Here is a 21116-nt window from a genome sequence, read left to right on the forward strand (position 1 = left end):
TGGCGACGCACATCTCGGCGCAGGGAGCTTTCCTGCCTGGTGCTGCACAACCGTCAATACAGAATAGCCGAGCATCTCCAGGGCTCCCTCCACCTCTTCTGTGACGCACTGGTGACGGTGCATGCACAATGACATCATTGCATAAGCGTGCCACTCTCCAGGAGGACAGCAGAAATGGAGCTGCGCCTGCAGGGGATCGTCTGAGAGGTAAGTATGAAAAACTTTTTATTTTTTAAATAAAATGAATTAAATGAGTGGGGGGAGGCGGGGAGAAAATGAGGATGAATTGAGATTGGTGGATGGGGTACAGTGAATGATTATGAATTGAGACTGGGGGATGGGGTACAGTGAATGATTATTAATTGACAGTGGGGTGGGGGATGGGGTACAGTGAATGATTATCAATTGAGATTGGGGGTGGGGACAGCAAATGGTGATGAATTGAGACTGGGGGGTCGGGGGGAGTAAATAATGATGAATTGAGACTGGGAGATGAGAACAGCAAATGATGATGAATTGACGCTAAGGGGTGGGGACAGCAAATGATTGTGAATTGAGACTGGGGGGTGGGTTACTTCGAATGGCAATGAATTGAGACTGGGTGGTGGGGACAGAAAATGGCAGTGAATTGAGATTGGGGGGTGTGGCACAGCAAATTGCGATTAATTTAGGCTGGGGGTGGGGTACAGCAAATAATGATTAATTGAAACTGGGGGATTGGGACCGCAAATAATTATGAATTGAGACTGGGGGTGGGGTACAGCAAATGGTGATGAATTGAGACTGGGGCGTGTGGTACTGAAAACAATGATTAATTGAGATTGGGCGGATAGGGACAGCAAATAATGAATAATTGAGAGTGGGGATGGGGACAGCAAAAGATTATGAATTGAGACTGGGAGGGTGGGCTACAGCAAATGGCGATGAATTGAGACTGCGGGGTGGGGTACAGCAAATAATGATTGATTGAGACTGGGGAATGGGGACAGCAAATAATGATTAATTGAGACTGAGGAGGGGTGACAGCAAATGGTGATGAATTGAGACTGGGGGATGGGGACAGCAGATGATCATGAATTGAGACTGGGGGTGGGGAACACCAAATGGTGATTACTTGAGGGTGGGGGAGAGCAAATGATGAATTGAGGATGGGGAGAGCAAATGATGAATTGGGGGGTCCTGTTACTGTACAGGGCGGCACTGTGTTGCTTTTTTCTTCATCTGGCATAGTGTAGAAGTTGGGGGAAAAAGTGGGTAATGTGCTCTGGAAGCGGTGCTCTAGTTAATTGTTATTTTATGCAGAGATAAGTTCTGGCTGGAAGAAGTGATGGCTGTCTGCGCTGGATGAAGAAAAGCGAAGATGAAGGACTTCAACTAGAGATGTAACTGGTGAGTTAGTATGTTACCTGTACACTGACACTATATACTATATAGTATACACAGAGCTCTTGTGTATAATGTAACTACTGATCACTGTATTACCTGTACGCTGACACTATATACAGAGCTCCTGTGTATAATGTCACTGGTGATCACTGTAATACCTGTACACTGGCATGATATACACAGCTCCTGTGCATAATGTCACTGTTGAGTCCCTGTATTAACTACACTGACACTATATATAGAGCTCCTGTATATAATGTCACTTGTGGGTCCCTATATTACCTGTACACATACACTATACACTGTATACTATGTACAGATCTCCTGTGTATAATGGTACTTATGGTAATTTTAGTATTGTGTTTTTTTTATTAATGGTCAGTATAGTAGTATTCGGTCACTGGGGTGGTGATATGTGATCTTGTCATGGCGTGGCAGTATTTGTTCCTTGTATATGGTATTATTCAGTCACTATGTAGTGGTAATATGTGGACTGGTCATGGTATAGCAGTATTGGTTCCTTGTATGTTGCATTATTTGGTCACTATGTGGTGGTAATATGTGGTCTGGTCATGGTGTGACAGTATTTGTCCCTTGTATGTGGCATTATTGATCATTTTAAAAAATGTATATGACAAATTCCCTTAAAGAAAAATAAATAAAAATATACCTAAATAGAGTATTGTGTATTTTAAGAAATGTTTAATAGGTTAGAGTAGAGTAGGGCCCAGCCAGAAGAGGCTACTTTGTCGTGGTGACAGGCTTAAAAAATCTTATGGCCAAATCGAAAGCTGATGGGAACTGTTAATGTGTGATTGGTGAGGACGTGGTGCAGAAGTATAGTTTTTTGAAGAGTGGGCTGTGGGGCTGTGGGACTGTGGAAGGTTTGAGGGGTGGAGGCGGAGTTGGGATGGAGCCTGGACGGAGTCTCAAGGGGGCATGAAATTTTTGCCAGTATGGGGCCCTGAGTATAACACTTATTTGAGGGAAGTGGATCTTCACTTTCCCCTTCTCTCCACAAATACTCAAACTTCTGTGGTGGGAAATCACAAAAGTTTTTGTTCAGTACTATTACTTACGTACCAAAGCAGGGTTTATTTAAAAAAATCTATATATATACATATATATATCTATATATATAATCGTCTAATTCTGTCTGTTTGTCTGTAACGGAAATCCCACGTCGCTGATTGGTCGCGCCAGCCGCCTGCGACCAATCAGCGATAGGCGTAGTCCGGCCGCGAATTGGTGCGGGATTTGAATGATGGGTTGTGGGCGGGGTTGTCCCCCATCGTGTCACACCCGGCATCCACCGCGCTCTCTCAATGAATGGGCGCGCGGTGGATGCCGGGTGTGACGCGATGGCCCCGCCCACAACCTGTCACTTACCGTGGAACAGGAGACCCCTGGCTGCAGCCGCAAATAGTCGTGACGTAAGCAGAAGCAAGAGCCGGCTACAGCTGGGGGTCACGTGCTGCCTGTGCACGGTCAACGATAGCGCCGGCCACAGGCAGTATTGGCAACATGAAGTATTTACGAAATTCATTAGGGGCCCCGGGGGGATACATTGGGCGGTTAATTTAAAGTAGTGGCAACCCCTTTAAACCCCGCTTCGCTGATTGGTCGCGCCCGACCAGCCACGACCAATCAGCGATATTGGTGCGCAATTTAAACCCTGCTTCGCGGACTGGTCGCGCCGGCCGGCCGTGACCAATCAGAGATATTGATGCAGAATTTAACCCCCAGTCACAGCGCGACGTAGTTCACTCACGTTTACTGAACAAGTTCTGTCAGTCACAGTGCCATGTAGTTCACTCACGTTTACTGAACAAGTTCTGTCAGTCACAGTGCCACATAGTTCAGTCACGTTTACTGAACAAGTTCTATCAGTCACAGTGCGACATAGTTCAGTCACGTTTACTGAACACGTTCTGTCAGTCACAGCACGCTGAACAGATAATTCTTTACTGTACGCTATCACGATTTATGCTTCCTGTCTTCCAATGGGTCGTAAGCGAAAATACGCCAATGAGGATGACAATAAACTACATACATATTCTAGAATACCCGATGCGTTAGAATCGGGCCACCATCTAGTGTGTATATATATAAATGTGTATGTATGTATAAAATGTATATACAGTGGGGGAAATAAGTATTTGATCCCTTGCTGTTTATGTAAGTTTGCCCACTGACAAAGACATGAACAGTCTATAATTTTAGGGGTAGATTAATTTTAACATTGAGAGATAGAATATCCCCAAAAAATTCAAGAAAATCACATTGTATAAATTAGATACATTTTTTTGCATTTTGCAGTGAGAAATAAGTGTTTGATCCCTCTGGCAAACAACACTTAATACTTGGTGGCAAAACCCTTGTTGGCAAGCACAGCAGTCAGACTTTTTTTGTAGTTGATGATGAGGTTTGCGCACATGTTGGGAGGAATTTTGGTCCACTCCTTTTTGCAGATCATCTCTAAATCATTAAGATTTTGAGGCTGTCGCTTGGCAACTCGGAGCTTCAACTCCCTCCATAAGTTTTCTATGGGATTAAGGTCTGGAGACTGGCTAGGCCACTCCATGACCTTACTGTGCTTCTTTTTTAACCACTCCTTTGTTGCCTTGGCTGTATGTCATTGTCTTGCCACGACCCATCTTCAATGCGCTTACTGAGGGAAGGAGGTTGTTGGCCAAAATCTCGCGATACATGACCCCATCCATCTTCCCTTCAGTACGGTGCAGTCTTCATTTCCCCTTTGCAGAAAAGCACCCCCAAAGTAAACTGTTTCCCCCACCATGCTTCATGGTTGGGACGATGTTCTTAGGGTTGTACTCACCCTTCTTCTTCCTCCAAACATGGCGAGTTGAGTTAATGCCAAAGAGCTACATTTTTTCTCATCTGACCACAGCACCTTCTCCCAATAACTCACAGAATCATCCAGGTGTTCACTTGCAAACTTAAGATGGCCTGCACATGTGCCTTCTTGAGCAAGGGGACCTTGCGGGCACTACTGGATTTTAAACCTTTAGGCTGCGTGCCTACGTTGCGGATTACAAGCGTTTTAGCTGTGGAAACACTTGTAAAACGCTTGGTAATCCGCATCCCATGGTCCCCAATGAGAATCCGCAAGTTCTATGCCCATGCTGCGGATTTTTCCGCAGCGTTTATGCTGCGTTCAAAAATCTGCAGCATGTTCATTAATTTTGCGTTTCCGCAAGCGGAATTGCCTTATACAATGCAATCAAAAACGCAAGGCAATTCCGCATGTCGAAAACGCGTGAAAAACGAGCGATAAACGCTTGCGGAATTCCGCATGCGTTTTTCCGGGAGAGGACATGCGAAATGAAGCAGAAATTTTCTGCTTCATTTCCGCAACGTGGGCACATAGCCTTAAGGCGTAATGTGTTACCAATGGTTTTCTTGGTGACTGTGGTCCCAGCTGCCTGGAGATCATTAAAAAGTTCCCCCCATGTAGTTTTAGGCTCATCTCTCATCTTCCTCATGATCAAGGATATCCCACGAGGTGAGATTTTGCATGGTGCCCCAGATCGATGACGATTGACAGTCATTTTGTATTTCTTCCATTTTCCTACTATTGCACCAGCAGTTGTCTCCTTCTCACCCAGCGTCTTACTTATGGTTACTTACCCCCATTCCAGATTTGTGCAGGTCTATGATCTTGTTCCTGACATCCTTAGAAAGCTCTTTGGTCTTGCCCATGTTGTAGAGGTTAGAGTCTGACTGAGTAATTGAGTCTGTGCTCTGGAGTCTTTTATACAGGTGACTATGTAAGACAGCGGTCTTTAATGCAGGTAACGAGTTGAGTAGGAGCGTCTAACTGGTCTGTAGGAGCCAGAACTCATAATGGTTTGTAGGGGATCAAATTCTTATTTCTCACTGCAAAATGCAAATAAATGTATCTAATTTCTACAATGTGATTTTCTTGATTTATTTTTTTGGATATTCTATCTCTCAATGTTAAAATTAACCTACCCTTAAAATTATAGATTGTTCATGTCTTTGTCAGTGGGCAAACTTACAAAAACAGCAAGGGATCAAATACTTATTTCCCCACTGTATATACAGAAAAAAAGTGTAAAAAAACAAAACAAACAAAAAGGGATGATGTACGTGTTTAGTACTTCCCCTTCATCAGGAAGGATAAGGCAAAAACATGCTTTAGACTACTTATACATCCATGTCACTGTGGGAATCACACTGACTCTGCTTAATGGAAACGTTACCTCTCGGGTATCTAGAGAAGACCCATCACCACCAATCAGAACCACAATGTGTCCTTATAACACAAACCATCTGTACACAACCTCATAAAGTTAATTATAGCTAGGACATCAATGCTTAAAATCATTTGTCCACTATGTATACAAGCACACGGAGCCAGTAACTTGCAGATGTGACTAGCCTGAGTTTTTAGTGCAATGGTCTGCACCCAGCCTTATTGCCATGGATAGAAATGATATCACAGGTTATCACAATTACTAACTGAAATCGTTGTAAACCTTCAGGTCAAAAATCCATCAAGAAAAAAGGGAAATTGAAAGACACTCATCTGTGAAGATCTGAGTTTTTGGGTTTTAATAATCACCTAGGCAGGTTAACGATGCAACTAATTTTTTATTCCTTGCATCCATGGTTTTACAACAACTCTGGGTAGATGGCCAAAATACATTGCCCCCAGTCCTGGAAATCCCCTCCCCAGTAGTCCCACTGCCCCCGTATCAGTCGATAATCCCTGTCTCCTAAATTTTGGTTAGCTCACAGATTTTGTTTCTCCCACCAGCATAGTCTGTAATCACAGTCCAAACTCCTCCAGATGAACGATAACACAACTGAAAGCCATGCATCCAGCAGCAAGAGTCCTTTAGATAGTTTGTCAAATCCAGATAACAGATCCCACAATTGTAGCATGTGTGTCCAGCCCAGGCGGCAACAGATCTCCAAACTCCATAGGCCATCCATCCATGGGCTCCAGGACCTCAGCAATCGATCCTAGCCCCTCCACATCATTACACCAACTCTCACTAAAACATATGACTTAATTGTCCTCCTTCCCCTGAGATCAGCCGCCTGGATGGGCAGAAGTGTTCATACCCTCTCCCTTAAACATTTGCTTTTAGCTCAAAGAATGAAGACTATTCCAGAAGCCCATCACTTGGGACTGCTTGTGAGACCCCCCTGTCGTAACGGCTCCTCTGGGTTTACTGTCCCCATCCTCACAATGGAACTAGGGGCTGGGAGAACAATGTGTTGATTGCGTTCATTGATTACCAATCTTGGGTCTGTCCTTATGTATGCATAAGATCCAGCCTGCATGTCTTCCTCTGTTTACTGTCATGCAAAGGAATCATTGATTCCTGAGGCCGAGCTGACGAGCAAGCAAATCTCTATTAAAACACTACAATAAGATCGGCGTAACAGGTGCTCCGTACTAGAAAAAGTCTGCATCCTCTAAAGCCACGGACTCCACTCTACGTTCATTGGTTCAATAGTCTTTAGAACAAGGCCAGTTCAATATCACGGTTATCACAGTTACTAACTGAAATTGTCGTAAACCTTAGAAAGACACTCATCTAATTTTTTTTATAAGACTTTTTTTTTCTTAAGACAGTGTAGCCCATTTTAACTTATTGTACCTTCCAGGTGCAGCTCAAGGAGCCTACAGAGAGAAAACACAGGAAAATGACACAACTGGTGGTAGAAGAAAAGATAATCCACAAATTCATCCATCATGCCGTGGAAGTCAGCAGCAGCATTATGGTCCACCGGGGAGGTTATCAAATTGTCATAAAAGTCCTCTGCAATATGGTAGCCGAAGTATGGCTGCATCTTTTAGCTTCGAGATGAAAGGTACCTTATGTGCACATGCAGAACCTTTTTTGCTATCTGTTTAAAATAAAACAATAGCTTAAGGACGTCAAATGAAATAATTTTATATAAGGAAAAATTTTCAGCTCCTATTGAAATTGGAAGGGCACGGCAATACTGTGTATTGTTGGTTAAGATTTTCCAGATAGATTTAGTAGTGAAAAGAAGCAAATGCTAGTGTAAATGAGGATATAAAAGTTGTTGGCGATCATGTAGTGTAGCATTGCGTTAGTTTGCTAAAGCATGGCTGTCATTTGTCCAATATGAACACATATTTGTCTAAATGCTATGGACAGAATTGACTGTTTTTCAGAGCAACTTCTGCATATTAACAAGAATATACACTGAATGCTTGTAATTAATTGTTTAAGTGAAACTCTCAGATTTCATAAAGTAATGACAGACACAGTGGGGCGTATTTATCATGATAAATGCAGACATTATTTTGCCTTTGGGGCATGGATGGGGTGAAAATGAGAAAAACTGACGTATTCACCTGCTTTAACCCCTGTAGATCTAGCGCAGGCCACTCCAATGGTGTGCACTGGCACCAAAAATGATGATGTCACCATTCTGTCACAGGAGAGCTGTGACTGGATTCAGAATTCAGATCACTGGAAGGTCACATTATCTGGGAAACATCATTCTAGTCACTAGCAGGGCTGTGGAGTTGGTATAAAATTGTCTAATTTTGACTCCTAAAATATATAATAAATATAGTTGTTGTACAGTTGTTCAATGCAATATGTGCTGTACATTTTGTCATAAGAATTTGGGAAAGTTCTGAAATGTCCTCTAAATGTCTGTTCTGTTCCTGATCTAAGGATTTAGGCTTTTAGTTGAGATGAATCTGTCTGCACATTATGTACATGCTCAGTAGTGAGGCAGTGCTGTGGAGTCGGAGTCGTGGAGTTGGAGTCGGAAGTCAGGGAAATTGAGGAGTCGGAGTTTTGGCTTACCGACTCCACAGCCCTAGTCACCAGACCGCTGCAGTTGGTCACAGGTTTTAGCAGTCCTGTGACATCACTTCTCATTCTGTGGCAGATCCCCACAGCTGCCTGTCCTTAAAGGGGTTTTCCCACAAGCAAAAGTTAATTTTAATCAATAGATCTTGGAATAACAATAAATTCCACAATTGGATGTGTTTAAATAAAATGTTCCTGTGCTGAGATAATCTTATAAATGACCCTGCTGTGTGCTGTGTAATGGTTGTGTCTGACCGTACAGGAACATGGTCTGATCATACCACATCTCCTGGGCAGGCAGGGGGGAGAAAAAGTGTGTACAGACATTACAGCATTGGATCGCAAATGATTCTTTCTTTGAAATAAAACATTGTTTAAAAACAGCAGGGAAATATTTTACCTCACGGAAAGAATGAGCTGTGATCCCCTTCTATAATGTCTGTATACTCTTGCTTCCTCCCCTGCCCAGGAGATGTGGTATGATCAGACCATGTTCCTGTACGGTCAGACACAGCCGCTACACAGTATACAGCAGGGGCACATTTATAAGATTATCTCAGCACAGGAACATTTTATTTAAACACATCCAGTTGTAGAACTTAGTATTATTCCAAATCCTATTGATTAAAATTAACTTTTGTTCGTGGGAAAACCCCTTTAATCTAGAAGGGTGATTGCCGGTGTGTTCATCAGATTTTATTATTTTCACCCCATCTATGCCCCCAGTAATGTCTTTTATTAAGGTCAGACAACCATTACTAAGTGACAGACTGCTAAACTCGGAATATCTGTGACTGCTTTTTGATGCCATTGGAGTAGGCAGTATAAAGAAGTAGTAGACACTTTATCCTTCAATAACAAATCAGATTTTTATTGTTTACCTTTCTTTGTAGCATCAGAAGCAAAAAGTATACAAAATCCTTTGGAGCTCTCCATCGAGTCCAAAACAGAGGAAATTAGGAGGAACAGAGATGACATGCCAGCAAGCCAAAAAACTGGCAAAAATGAAAAAATAGATTTAAATGCAATTTCCAAACTGTCTGCATTGGAACCATCCAAAATCATAATGAAACTTGCTGCTCCGGGAAGTGGACTGAGGGAATTTCTTAAAGAAAATACAATAGATTTGCAAATAACCGAAGGTTTCCTGAATATCTTAAGTACAATTATCACAAGCACAACAAACCGACAAAATTTAATATATATCCTAAGTCAAGTCCAAGGATCTGGTTTCCTGAAGCAAGTTCTTCCTTTTCATTTGTTGGAGAGTTATGAAGCTATCACGCAGCAGTACAGAAAACATTTGTTTTTTGAACATATTATTACTTTGGCCATGGAACTGGCAAGTATCTTTCCATCCAGTTCTTTCATGGAAGTAACCATAATTAAGACCCTTGTTCAAAATGCATTCCGCGACATGGAAGTTAATGGGAACATTGTGTCCACAGAAAATAAGAAGAATTTGATGGATCTAAATAAGTTCCTTCAACATTTGCAAGAAAAAAAAGCAGAAGGAACTTTGAAATCAGACAATTATATTTACATTGTAGGAAACAAGGAGAACATAGAAAGTGACTTTCGACAACTATCAATTTATCCCACCTATGAAGACATTTGTTTGTCTCAAAAGCCTTTAATACGACCAAACATCATTGATGGATCCTATGCTGATGCTAGGTCTTACCTAGATACCCATTTCCGCCTAATGCGAGAAGATTTCATTTGTCCTCTAAGAGATGGAATTTCTGGACTTATTGCAGTGAAGAAACAGGATCTCGATAAAGCAAAAATTGATGATATTAGAATTTATTTTGATGCCAAGATCCGATCTCCATTATGCACTCATGCTGGAATAGTTCACGAGGTCCACTTCAGTACTAAAAACTTGAAACATGTTCGCTGGGAAATCTCAAAGCGTCTTCTCTATGGATCTCTTATTTGCCTTTCTAACGACAATTTCAAAAATATGCTTTTGGCCACTGTGGCAGACAGAAAGGTTTCCGATCTCCAAAAGGGGGTTATAGCCCTGATCTTTACAGAAGAGAGTCGGCAGCAGCTGGCACAATATGCAGTAGATGATAATTTTCTCATGATTGAAGCCACAACCTACTTTGAAGCATATCGTCATGTGTTGGAAGGTTTGAAGGAAATGGTGGAGAGTGAAATTCCATTCCAGAATAACATTGTTTTCTGTAACACAACAATGTACCCACCTTTATATGTCTCTCAGAATCCTTCTGGTTACACCTTGGAGAAGTTAATCAAACCTGACAACTCTACAGAGAAAAAATATAAATCAAGAACCCATAAATTACGTACTAGTTTGTCAGGCAAAAAACAATTTAATGTCCTTGATATCAGTACTTGGCCGACCAAAGAAGAACTGCAGCTTGACCAATCTCAATTTAGGGCATTTCAAATGGCTCTTACACGCGAGCTTTCAATCATTCAAGGACCTCCAGGAACAGGTAAAAATATATATATTCTGGTTAATAATTAGAACTACTAGATGTCATTCATTTAAATGTATTTGTTTAAAGGAAACCTGTCACATCCAGAAATGCTATTTACCTGCAGATATAGGGATAATTGCAGGTAAATAGCACTTAAATCCTGTGAAGCCGGCTAACTAGATCAGTAACCACAGAGAGAAAATGAACATTTATTCTTCCTGCAACCTCTCACTTCCAGTCATTGGGGAGGTGCAGGGATCAGTTACAGCCACAGCTCACTATTACTGTGACCATCATGTTATAATTTCCCTACACATTGATTGACAATTGCAAACCAGGAAAAAAAAAGCGATCAAAGAAGTCCTCATAAACTGCATCATATAAAAATAGAAACTTTATTTAATATGCAAAAGATTAAAAAGTGTATGTGACAATATAAGGACCACCCAGGAAGCAACTCATTAAGTAAAACTGCAGGTAAGGAGACAAAGCCAATATTTTTAGTTACCCATGATCCAAACCTCTGCATAATTGTACCTGTTAGAGATAGCACATATATAAATAGTATTAGCATAATGCACAGGGTCCATGTATACCTTTAATAAGGGGATCTTGGGATAATTCATCTTGCTGGGTGGGCGCACGTCTGCCTCAGCGTGCGTTTCGGCGAACCTTCGTCAGGGGGCAGTGCAATAGTGTGCAAACAACCTTTTTAAGTGTGTGTCCATGAATTAGATTTCTGAAGGACCTTCATGACGCATGTCGTGTCATGATAATCTGGGCGGTCCACGGCTTCGGTCAGCGTCACGGGGAACCACGTGACCCCCCCAGGTCCTCACGGAGAAATGCCGAAAGCTGGGGAACGCACAGAGGACATGGCGCGCTTGCGTACCGGTACACAGGAAGATCATGTGGGATCGTGGCGGCAAGTAAGGCTGGTGCATATCATTAGAGCGTCTTTACAGAACAAACCACAGCCATCCTATCAAAGAAACAAAAAAGTACATGCTACAACAATATGTAGTGGTCAACAATTATAGAATATACATTTGAATATAGGGTACCAGGAAAGAATCAAAAATTTTTTTTTATACAGAGTTATCACAACTATCAAGTATAAGTACAGATTTATAAAGCAAAACGATTATAGAATCACAATATCATAATCAAGGTTCCCCATCAAAATATAGACACCTACATAATTCTGGAGCATATATACATAATCAAATAATCTATGGACATCAGATCAATTAACATACACTGCTCAAAAAAAATAAAGGGAACACTTAAACAACACAATGTAACTCCAAGTCAATAACACTTATGTGAAATTTACCTGTCCAGTTATGAAGCAACACTGATTGTGAATCAATTTCTCCTGCTGTTGTGAAAATGGAACAGACAACTGGTAGAAATTATAGGCAATTAGCAAGATACCCCCTATAAAGGAGTGGTTCTGCAGGTGGTGACCACAGACCATTTCTCTGTTCTCATCCCTTTTGGCTGTTGTTTTGATCACTTTTTCATTTTGCTATTGCTCTCACCCCTAGAGGTACAGTAGCATGAGGCGGTGTCTACAGTACAACCCACAGAAGTTGCTCAGGTAGTGCAGTTCATCCAGGATGGCACATCAGTGAGAGCTGTGGCAAGAAGGGTAGCTGTGTCTGTCAGCACAGTGTCCAGAGTATGGAGCAGATACCAGGAGATGTGGAGGGAGCCATAGGAGGGCAACAACCCAGCAGCAGGACCTTTACCTCCTCCTTTGTGCAAGGAGGAACAGGAGGAGCACTGTCAGAGCCCTGCAAAATGACATCCAGCAGGACACAAATGTGCATGTGTCAGCACAAGTGGTTAGAAACCGGCTCCATGAGGGTGGTATGACGGCCCGACATCCACAGATGGGGGTTATGCTCACAGCCCAATACCGTGCAGAACACTTGGCATTTGCCACAGAACACCAGGATTGGCAAAGTCGCCACTGGCGCCCTGTGCTCTTCACAGATGAAAGCAGGTTCACACTGAGCACATGTGACAGACGTGACAGAGTCTGGAGACGCAGTGGAGAGCGATCTGCTGCCTGCAACATCCTTCAGCATGACTGGTTTGGCAGTGGGTCAGTAATGGTGTGGGGTGGCATTTCTTTGGAGACCATCCGCAACCTCATCAGGAGCATGCCCAGGCATTGTAGGGAGGTCATACAGGCACTTGGAGGCCACACACAATACTGAGCCTCATTTTGACTTGTTTTAAGGACATTACATCAAAGTTGGATCAGCCTGTAGTGTGTTTTTCCACTTTAATTTTGGGGGTGACTTAAAATCCAGGCCTCCATTGGTTAATAAATTTGATTTCCCTTGATGATTTTTGTGTGATTTTGTTGTCAGCACATTCAACTTTGTACAGAACAAAGTATTCAATGAGAATATTTCATTCATTCAGATCTAGGATGTGTTATTTGAGTGTTCCCTTTATTTTTTTGAGCAGTATATATAAAATCAATCAACACACATCACCAATCAATTCTCTGCATCAGATCAATTAACATATATGTTAATAAATCATCATGATTGACAATTCTATCATGACTCTGCATCAATTAATCTATAAACAGCAAATCCATCAATGTGCATACTGGTGAATTGTCTTCCATAGAGTTACATCTTGTTAGTACATTAACCAATATACTACAACAAGACCAATAATGGACAATGTGTTAGATGAATCATATGTAGTCATATATTCCACTTCAATAAGGATTAGTGATGAGCGAACATGCTCGCCACTGCTCGGTACTCGCTCGAGCATCTCACTGCTCGAGATCCTCGGCGCTCTGCGAGTATTTCCTGGTTGCTTGGGCGGTAGCTCGGGTCCCCTTCCTGCATGTTTGGCGCTCTTTAGAGAGCCGATGAACATGCAGGGATTGCCTGCCACACACTGTAATGCCGTGGCCATGTTGGTTGTGGCAATACAGTGATTGGTTGGCCGCACAGCGTCATCAGGTCTATATAAGACCTGGCGCCGCTATGCTCATCACAGTCTACCCCGGAAACAGGCAGTGAAGGGAGAGATGCTGCTGAGCTAGGGCTGCTTGTTTATTATTATTATTATTATTATTATTTATTATAGCACCATTTATTCCATGGCACTTTACATGTGAAGAAGGGGTATACATACAAGAACAATTACAATAATCTTGAACACAATGTGACGGCGACTGGAACAGGAGGAGCGAGGACCCTGCCCGCGAGGGCTCACAGTCTACAAGGGATGAGTGAGGATACAGTAGGTGAGGGTAGAGCTGGTCGTGCAGCATTATTTGTGGAGTGGTGATTACTGCAGGTTGTAGGCTTGCTGGAAGAGGTGGGTCTTCAGGCTCTTTTTGAAGGTTTCCACGGTCGACGAGAGTCTGATGTGTTGGGGTAGAGAGTTCCAGAGTAGGGGAGACGCACGGGAGAAATCTTGTATGCTATTGTGGGAGGAGGAGATTAGAGGGGAGTAGAGAAGGAGATCTTGTGAGGATCGGAGGTTGCGTGCGGGTATGTAGCGGGAAACTAGGTCAGAGATATATGGAGGAGACAGGTTGTGGATGGCTTTGTATGCCAATGTTAGGGTTTTGAACTGGAGTCTCTGGGCAATGGGGAGCCAGTGAAGAGATTGACAGAGAGGAGAGGCCGGGGAATAGCGGGGGGGACAGGTGGATTAGTCGGGCAGCTTAGTTAGGATGGATTGGAAGGGTGCGAGAGTGTTGGAAGGGAGGCCACAGAGCAGGAGGTTGCAGTAGTCAAGGCGGGAGATGATGATGGCGTACACTAGTGTTTTTGCAGATTCATGGTTAAGGAATGTGCGGATCCGGGAGATATTTTTGAGTTGGAGTCGGCAGGAAGTGGAAAGGGCTTGGATATGTGGTTTGAAGGAGAGTTCAGAGTCCAGGGCTACCCCAAGGCAGCGAGCTTGATGGACTGGGGAGAGTGGGCAGCCATTGACTATGATGGATAGGTCAGTAGGGGGGGTTGAATGAGATGGCGGAAAGATGATGAATTCTGTTTTGTCCATGTTAAGTTTTAGAAATCTAGCAGAGAAAAAGGATGAAATAGCAGACAGACATTGTGGGATTTTGGTTAGGAAGGAGGTGATATCAGGTCCAGAGAGGTAGATCTGTGTGTCGTCAGCATAGAGGTGATAATGAAAGCCATGAGACTCTACGAGCTGTTCCAGGCCTAAGGTGTAGATGGAGAAGAGCAGGGGTCCTAGAACTGAACCTTGGGGGACACCGACAGATAGGGGGTGAGATGAGGAGGTGGTCTGTGAGTGAGAGACACTGAATGTCCTGTCTGTTAGATATGAGGAGATCCAGGATAGGGCCAAGTCTGTGATGCCGAGAGATGAGAGAGTTTTTAGTAAGAGAGAATGGTCCACTGTGTCGAAGGCAGATGACAGGTCTAGGAGGAGGAGGACAGAATAGTGTCGCTTAGATTTGGCAGTTAGTAGGTCGTTGGTAACTTTGGTCAGTGCAGTTTCAGTAGAATGGTGCAGTCGGAAACCAGATTGTAGGCGGTCAAAGAGGGAGCAGGAGGAGTGGTGGGAGGACAGCTCAGAATGGATGTGTTGTTCCAGTAGTTTTGAGGCATAGGGGAGAAGTGATATGGGGCGATAGCTAGACAGAGAGGATGGGTCAAGGGAGGGCTTTTTGAGGATGGGTGTGATTGAGGCATGTTTGAAGCATGAGGGGAAGACACCAGTTGTTAGTGACAAGTTGAAGAGGTGGGCTAGGGCTGGGATGAAGATAGTGGTAAGGTTTGGGATGAGGTGGGACGGGATTGGGTCAAGTTTATAGGTGGTGAGGTGTGATTTGGAGAGTAAAGAGGAAAGTTGATCTTCTGTAATGGTGGAGAATGTGGTTTTGGAGGAGGAGGGTTGAGTAGGTGTGGGGAGTGGCTGTGGGGGCTTTAGGCAATTTGCTTTGTCTGATGGTGTCAATCTTCTGTTTGAAGAATGAGGCAAAGTCTTCGGCTGAAATAAGAGGAGAGGAAGGAGGCACTGGGGGACGGAGGAGAGAATTGAAGGTGTTGAATAGTTGTTTGGGGTTGTGAGACAGGAAGGATATGAGAGATGAGAAGTATGTTTGTTTTTCTGCAGTGAGTGTGGACTTGAAGGTAGTGAGGGACTGTTTGAATGCGATGAAGTGCTCATTGGAGTGGGACCTTTTCCATATACGCTCAGCAACCCTGGAGGCTCGTCGCAGTTCTTTAGTTAGGCTGGTGTGCCAGGGTTGTCTGTTGATTGTGCGAGCTTTGGTATGTGTGAGGGGGGCGACCGAATCGAGAGCTGCAGCTGTTGTGTTGTATAAAGTGGCAGCAACATCTGCATCATGTACGGAACTAATGTCTGTAAGAGGGAGAAGGGATTCAGAGAGTGAGTATAGGCCAAGGTGTTTGAGATTTATGCGAGGGTATGCAAGTTTGTGAAGTGAGGATTGTTGCCGTGGAGAGGAGAGGGTAGAGAAAGTAGGTTGTGGTCAGAGAGAGGGAGAGGTGAGTTAGAGAGGTTAGATAGGGAACAGAGGCGGGTGAAGATGAGGTCCAGCGTGTGGCCGTCTTTGTGGGTGGGTGTGGAAGACCACTGGGTAAGACCAAAGGAGGAAGTGAGGGATAGAAGCTTAGAGGCGGCTGAGAGGGAAGTGTCAATGGTGATGTTGAAGTCGCCCATGAGGATAATGGGGATGTCAACGGAGAGGAAATGAAGTAGCCAAGTGGTGAAGTGGTCAAAGAAAGTGGTGGCTGATCCTGGGGGGCGGTAGATGACAGCCAGTTGGAGGTTGGACGGGGAGTAGATGCGCACGCAGTGCACTTCAAAAGAGGGGAGAGAAATTGAGGGTGGCAGTGGGATATGGGTGAAGGAGCAGTTATCTGAGAGGAGGAAACCTATTCCTCCACCGTGCTTGCCGGTGGGGAGGGGGGTATGGGAGAGGTGGAATCCGCCGTACTAAAGTGCAGCAGGAGAGGCCGTGTCAGAGGCGGTGAGCCAGGTTTCAGTGATGCCGAGGAAGGAAAGCTTGTTGGTGATGAAAAGGTTGTGAATGTAGGAAAGTTTGTTGCAGACGGAGCGAGCGTTCCATAGAGCTCCTGTTAGGGGGATTGGGGAAGTGGGGGCTGGGCATAAGGTTAGAAGGGTTACGAGAGTTTGGGATAGATCGTGGGTAGGAGGTGGAAGTGACTGTGGGGATGTGGTGAGGAGGGCCAGGATTTGGAGAGATGTCGCCGGCAGTGAGTAGGAGCAGAGAAAGCGTTAGTAGGTGGGAGCAGGAGAGGGCATGAGGTGGCTGTCTGTGTTTGGAGGCAAAGGATTGTATGTTGAGGAATAGCTCTGAGGAGGAGGTGAGATGGGTGGGGAGAATGGAGGGAGAGATGAAGAGTTCCTTACTAGGTGTAGGGATTAGGGGTGGTTGTAAGAAGTGAAGGATTAAGGGGGTGAGAGTGAAAACAAACACAAACATTGTTTACTGTGACTTAGTATCCAGTTACCTTCAGTTCACTTCAGATTTTATTCAGAATTAATTCATATTTCTCACACTTCAGCTAATGGACACTTAAGGTGATGGACGCAGACTAAAGTCTGACACAGACTCCTGGCTCACAATATATTTGTAACAGAATGCATTCAGCTGTGAACCAGATGAGAGTGGTCTGTGCTCATCTTGATCAGCTCATTAAGGCTGAACCAGATGCTGGATACTCAAAGGTTGAGTAAACAAGGTCATAAATGAAAGTGGGGGGTAGCTGGTGTAACTTGGGTCACGTACCATTAGTATATAGGAGCAGAGAGGTATAGAGAAGGCTGCATGGAAATCAGGATGGCAAAGTTGGGTCACGTACCATTAGTATATAGGAGCAGAGAGGTATAGAGAAGGCTGCATGGAAATCAGGATGGCAAAGTTGGGTCACGTACCATTAGTATATAGGAGCAGAGAGGTATAGAGAAGGCTGCATGGAAATCAGAATGGCAAAGTTTAGTCACATACCATTAGTATATAGGAGCAGAGAGGTATAGAGAAGGCTGCATGGAAATCAAGATGGCAAAGTTGGGTCACGTACCTGTAAGAGGAATGGATAAACAGAGATGCTGATTAGAGTGCGGTGGTGGCAGGTAAGGTACAGTCTGCATGCATCATATTATTCAGAATTAATTTATATTTCTCACACTTAAGCAATGGACACTTAAGGTGATGGACACAGACTAAAGTTTAAAGATTAAAGTTTATTAGTTAGTCTTCCAGTTCTGTCTGCTGCTGCTGTTACAGATATTTCTACAAATAGCCCCAGGTATTAGGGGCCACGGCTAATTATTTTTTTATCTTAATCCTGATTATTTGCTTAAAAAGCAATCCAGAGAACACCATTTTTCTGCTCCATTTGATTGTTGCCACAGCAGAATATAGCCAGATTCTTTCCATATTACAGCGATAAAAATCCAGAAATTTGTCGTGAACGTGGAAAATATTGGCCTATATTTAAATTTTGTTGCAGTGTGGTAGTGAAGTTATTGACACCAGGTCGCTGTGAAAAATAGTAACCTACAGGCCAGCTATTTAAAACTGTGGTTTTCTGTCACATATAAGTTCGCTCCAAATTCCGCCATTTCTGGCCTCCATTTAAATTTTGTTGCCGTGTGTCAGTGAAGTTATTGACACGAGGTCGCTGTGAAAAATAGTAACCTACAGGCCAGCTATTTAAAACTGTGGTTTTCCATCACACGTATCACATATCACTGCGGTTCAGTGAACGTGGAAAATATTGTCCTCCATTTAAAATGGACAAGGCGCGTGGCAAGGGATGGGGAAGTGGACGTGATGGTGCATGCAGAGGACGAGGCAGAGGCCGTGGGCAAGCTGAAATTGTGCAACAACAAACACCCACATCTTCTCGCTCAACCTTACTGTCCCAATTAATAGGAGACCCCAGAACACCACTATTGAACACAGAGCAGTGTGAAAAGATTATTGGTTGGATAGCAGATAATGCTTCCAGTCACTTAGCCACCACCACCCTGTCTTCCACACGGTCAAGTCTCTGTAGCCATGAGTCTGGACTGCATATTCCTCACCCTGATCCTCCTTCCTCCCACCTTGTCCACTTGAAACGGGGCAAGAGGAGATCGCATGAAGCGATGCCCAAATATTTGAGCAGCCACAGTCTCCTTTCACACGAAAGCGACGGTGGGAAACTGACACAAGAGGTGCATGATGATGAGACACAATTGCCAGAAAGTCAGGAGGAGGACCAGGGTGCGGAAGTGGAAGATGAGGTGGTGGACGATGAAGTCACTAACCCAACCTGGCAAGGTGACATGCAGAGCATGGACAGCAGCACACAGGGGGAGGGAGGCCTAGCACCACAACAGGCAAGAACAAGCAGTGTGTGGTGGCCGCTGACAGAAGGCGGGCAACTGTTTCCCGTAACATCAACACGACAGAAGTTGCCAGTACAACTGTTAGGTCTTCCCGAGTCTGGTTGTTTTTTAAAGACTCTGTCGATAATCCCAGAAAGGCCATTTGCACCACCTACCAGGCCAGCATCAGCAGGAGTAGCAAAACTAGCAGCCTGACCACCAGGCACATGGCAGCCTGACCAGGCATGCCTGACCAGGCACATGGCAGCAAAGCACCCGACTAAATGGGCCGAACCCCAGGGTCCAGCAACAGTGTCTGCGGGTGATACCACTGCTTGTCCCGCTGTTGTGCGTGCACGCCAATCCCCTGTCCATGGCGCATGCCAAGATGCCTCCCGCCCTACACTTGTTTTTGAACATCCTCAACTAGCACCATCAGCAAGCACGTCCACATCCTTGTCCCAGCGCAGCATTCAGTTGTCCCTACCCCAGTCCTTGGAATGCAAGCGCAAATACACAGCTAACGCCCCACAGGCCACACTACTAAATTCACACATTTCGCGACTGCTTGCGCTCGAAATGTTGCCTTTTAGGCTCGTGGAGACGGAAGCTTTCCGCAACCTGATGGCGGCGGCCGTCCCTCGGTACTCACTCCCCAGCTGCCACTATTTCTCCCGGTGTGCCATCCCCGCAATTACACAACCACGTGTCCCGAAACATTAGCCGTGCCCTCAACAATGCAGTTACTGGGAAAGTCCACCTAACCACGGACACGTGGACAATTGCTTGTGGGGAGGGACCGTACATTTTGCTGACGGCACAGCCGTCTTGCTGACGCTGACGGTTTAACATAGTGGAAGTCCGGACCCAGTCGGACCTTGGGACGGAACACGTCCTCCTGACACCGAGGAATGTGGGCCCTCTGTCAAACAGGGTTGCCCCCACATTCTACAGCTCCTGCACCTCCTCCTCTTCAGCATACATCTCCGAAATGACCACATCAGTCGCAAGCTGGAAGCACTGCAGCGCTGCCTCGGCCAAGCGGCAACAGGCTGTGCTGAAGCTATTATGCTTAGGTGACAAACCACACAACGCTGAAGAGTTGTGGACAGCTCTGAAAGAGCAGGCACATCTGTGGCAGACACCGCTGAACCTACAGCCAGGCATGGTCGTGTGTGACAATGGTCGGAACCTGGTGGCGGCTCTGAGGCGAGGCGAGCTCACACACGTACCATGCCTGGCCCATGTGCTTAACCTTGTGGTTCAGCGGTTTCTCAAAACCTACCCGGATCTGTCTGATCTGCTTGTCAAATTAGCCGCCTGTGTGCCCATTTTAGAAAGTTAGCTACAGCTTCAGCAGCATTTACAGCTTCCGGCTCACAGACTGGTGTGTGATGTCCCCACACGTTGGAACTCTAACCTGTAGATGTTGAGAATGATTTGTGAGCAGAAGAGGGAAGTTGTTGACTACCAGCATCTACAAGGCCGTCGGTATTGAGGTCAGACTCCACACATAAAACCTCAGGAATGGACATGGATGTCAGACATATGTACCATCCTCCAAAACTTTGAGGACTCCACCAAGATGGTGAGCAGCGATGACGCCATAATTAGCGTCACCATCCCACTTCTCTTTCTTCTGTAACGCTCTCTGCTCTCAATTAAAGAGGATTCATTGCAGGCAGAGCACGATGAGATGGAGCAAGGAACCATACAGGGTGATTACACACAGCCCAGCCTCATCTCATCCCAATGTGGATTGGGTGACAATGAGGAAGAGGAGGAGGAGGAGGAAGAACAGGAGCTAGTTTCCTGCGCTATAGACAGTACTACCTGCACAACTGCCATACCGTCTGTTCAGCGTCGATGGGCTGAGGACAGGGAGGAGGAGAGCATAGCATGGTCAATCGTCCTCTTGGTGAGGACACAGAAGTCTTGCCTCTTTGCAGTCTGACACACATGGCTGAGTTTATGTTACGCTGCCTTTCCCGTGACCCTCGCGTTGTCCAAATTTTGGGTGACAGTCATTACTAATTGG

General features: G+C 44.7%; 1 protein-coding gene across 3 annotated transcripts in view; it reads left to right on the forward strand.

Annotated features, from left to right (window-relative positions):
- Positions 1-21116, forward strand: part of LOC141265441 (NFX1-type zinc finger-containing protein 1-like) — a 325904-nt gene that overhangs the window by 118611 nt on the left and 186177 nt on the right. For all 3 annotated transcript variants that reach the window (XM_073678552.1, XM_073678553.1, XM_073678551.1), the window contains 2 exons: positions 7051-7257; positions 9134-10708. In XM_073678552.1, coding sequence (XP_073534653.1) covers positions 7051-7257; positions 9134-10708 — 1782 coding nt within the window. The remainder of the gene's footprint in view (positions 1-7050; positions 7258-9133; positions 10709-21116) is intronic.

The sequence above is a fragment of the Phyllobates terribilis genome, unplaced genomic scaffold (genome assembly GCF_046119375.1).
Source record: "Phyllobates terribilis strain yellow unplaced genomic scaffold, ASM4611937v1 Scaffold_4__5_contigs__length_816908805, whole genome shotgun sequence".
Taxonomy (NCBI): domain Eukaryota; kingdom Metazoa; phylum Chordata; class Amphibia; order Anura; family Dendrobatidae; genus Phyllobates; species Phyllobates terribilis.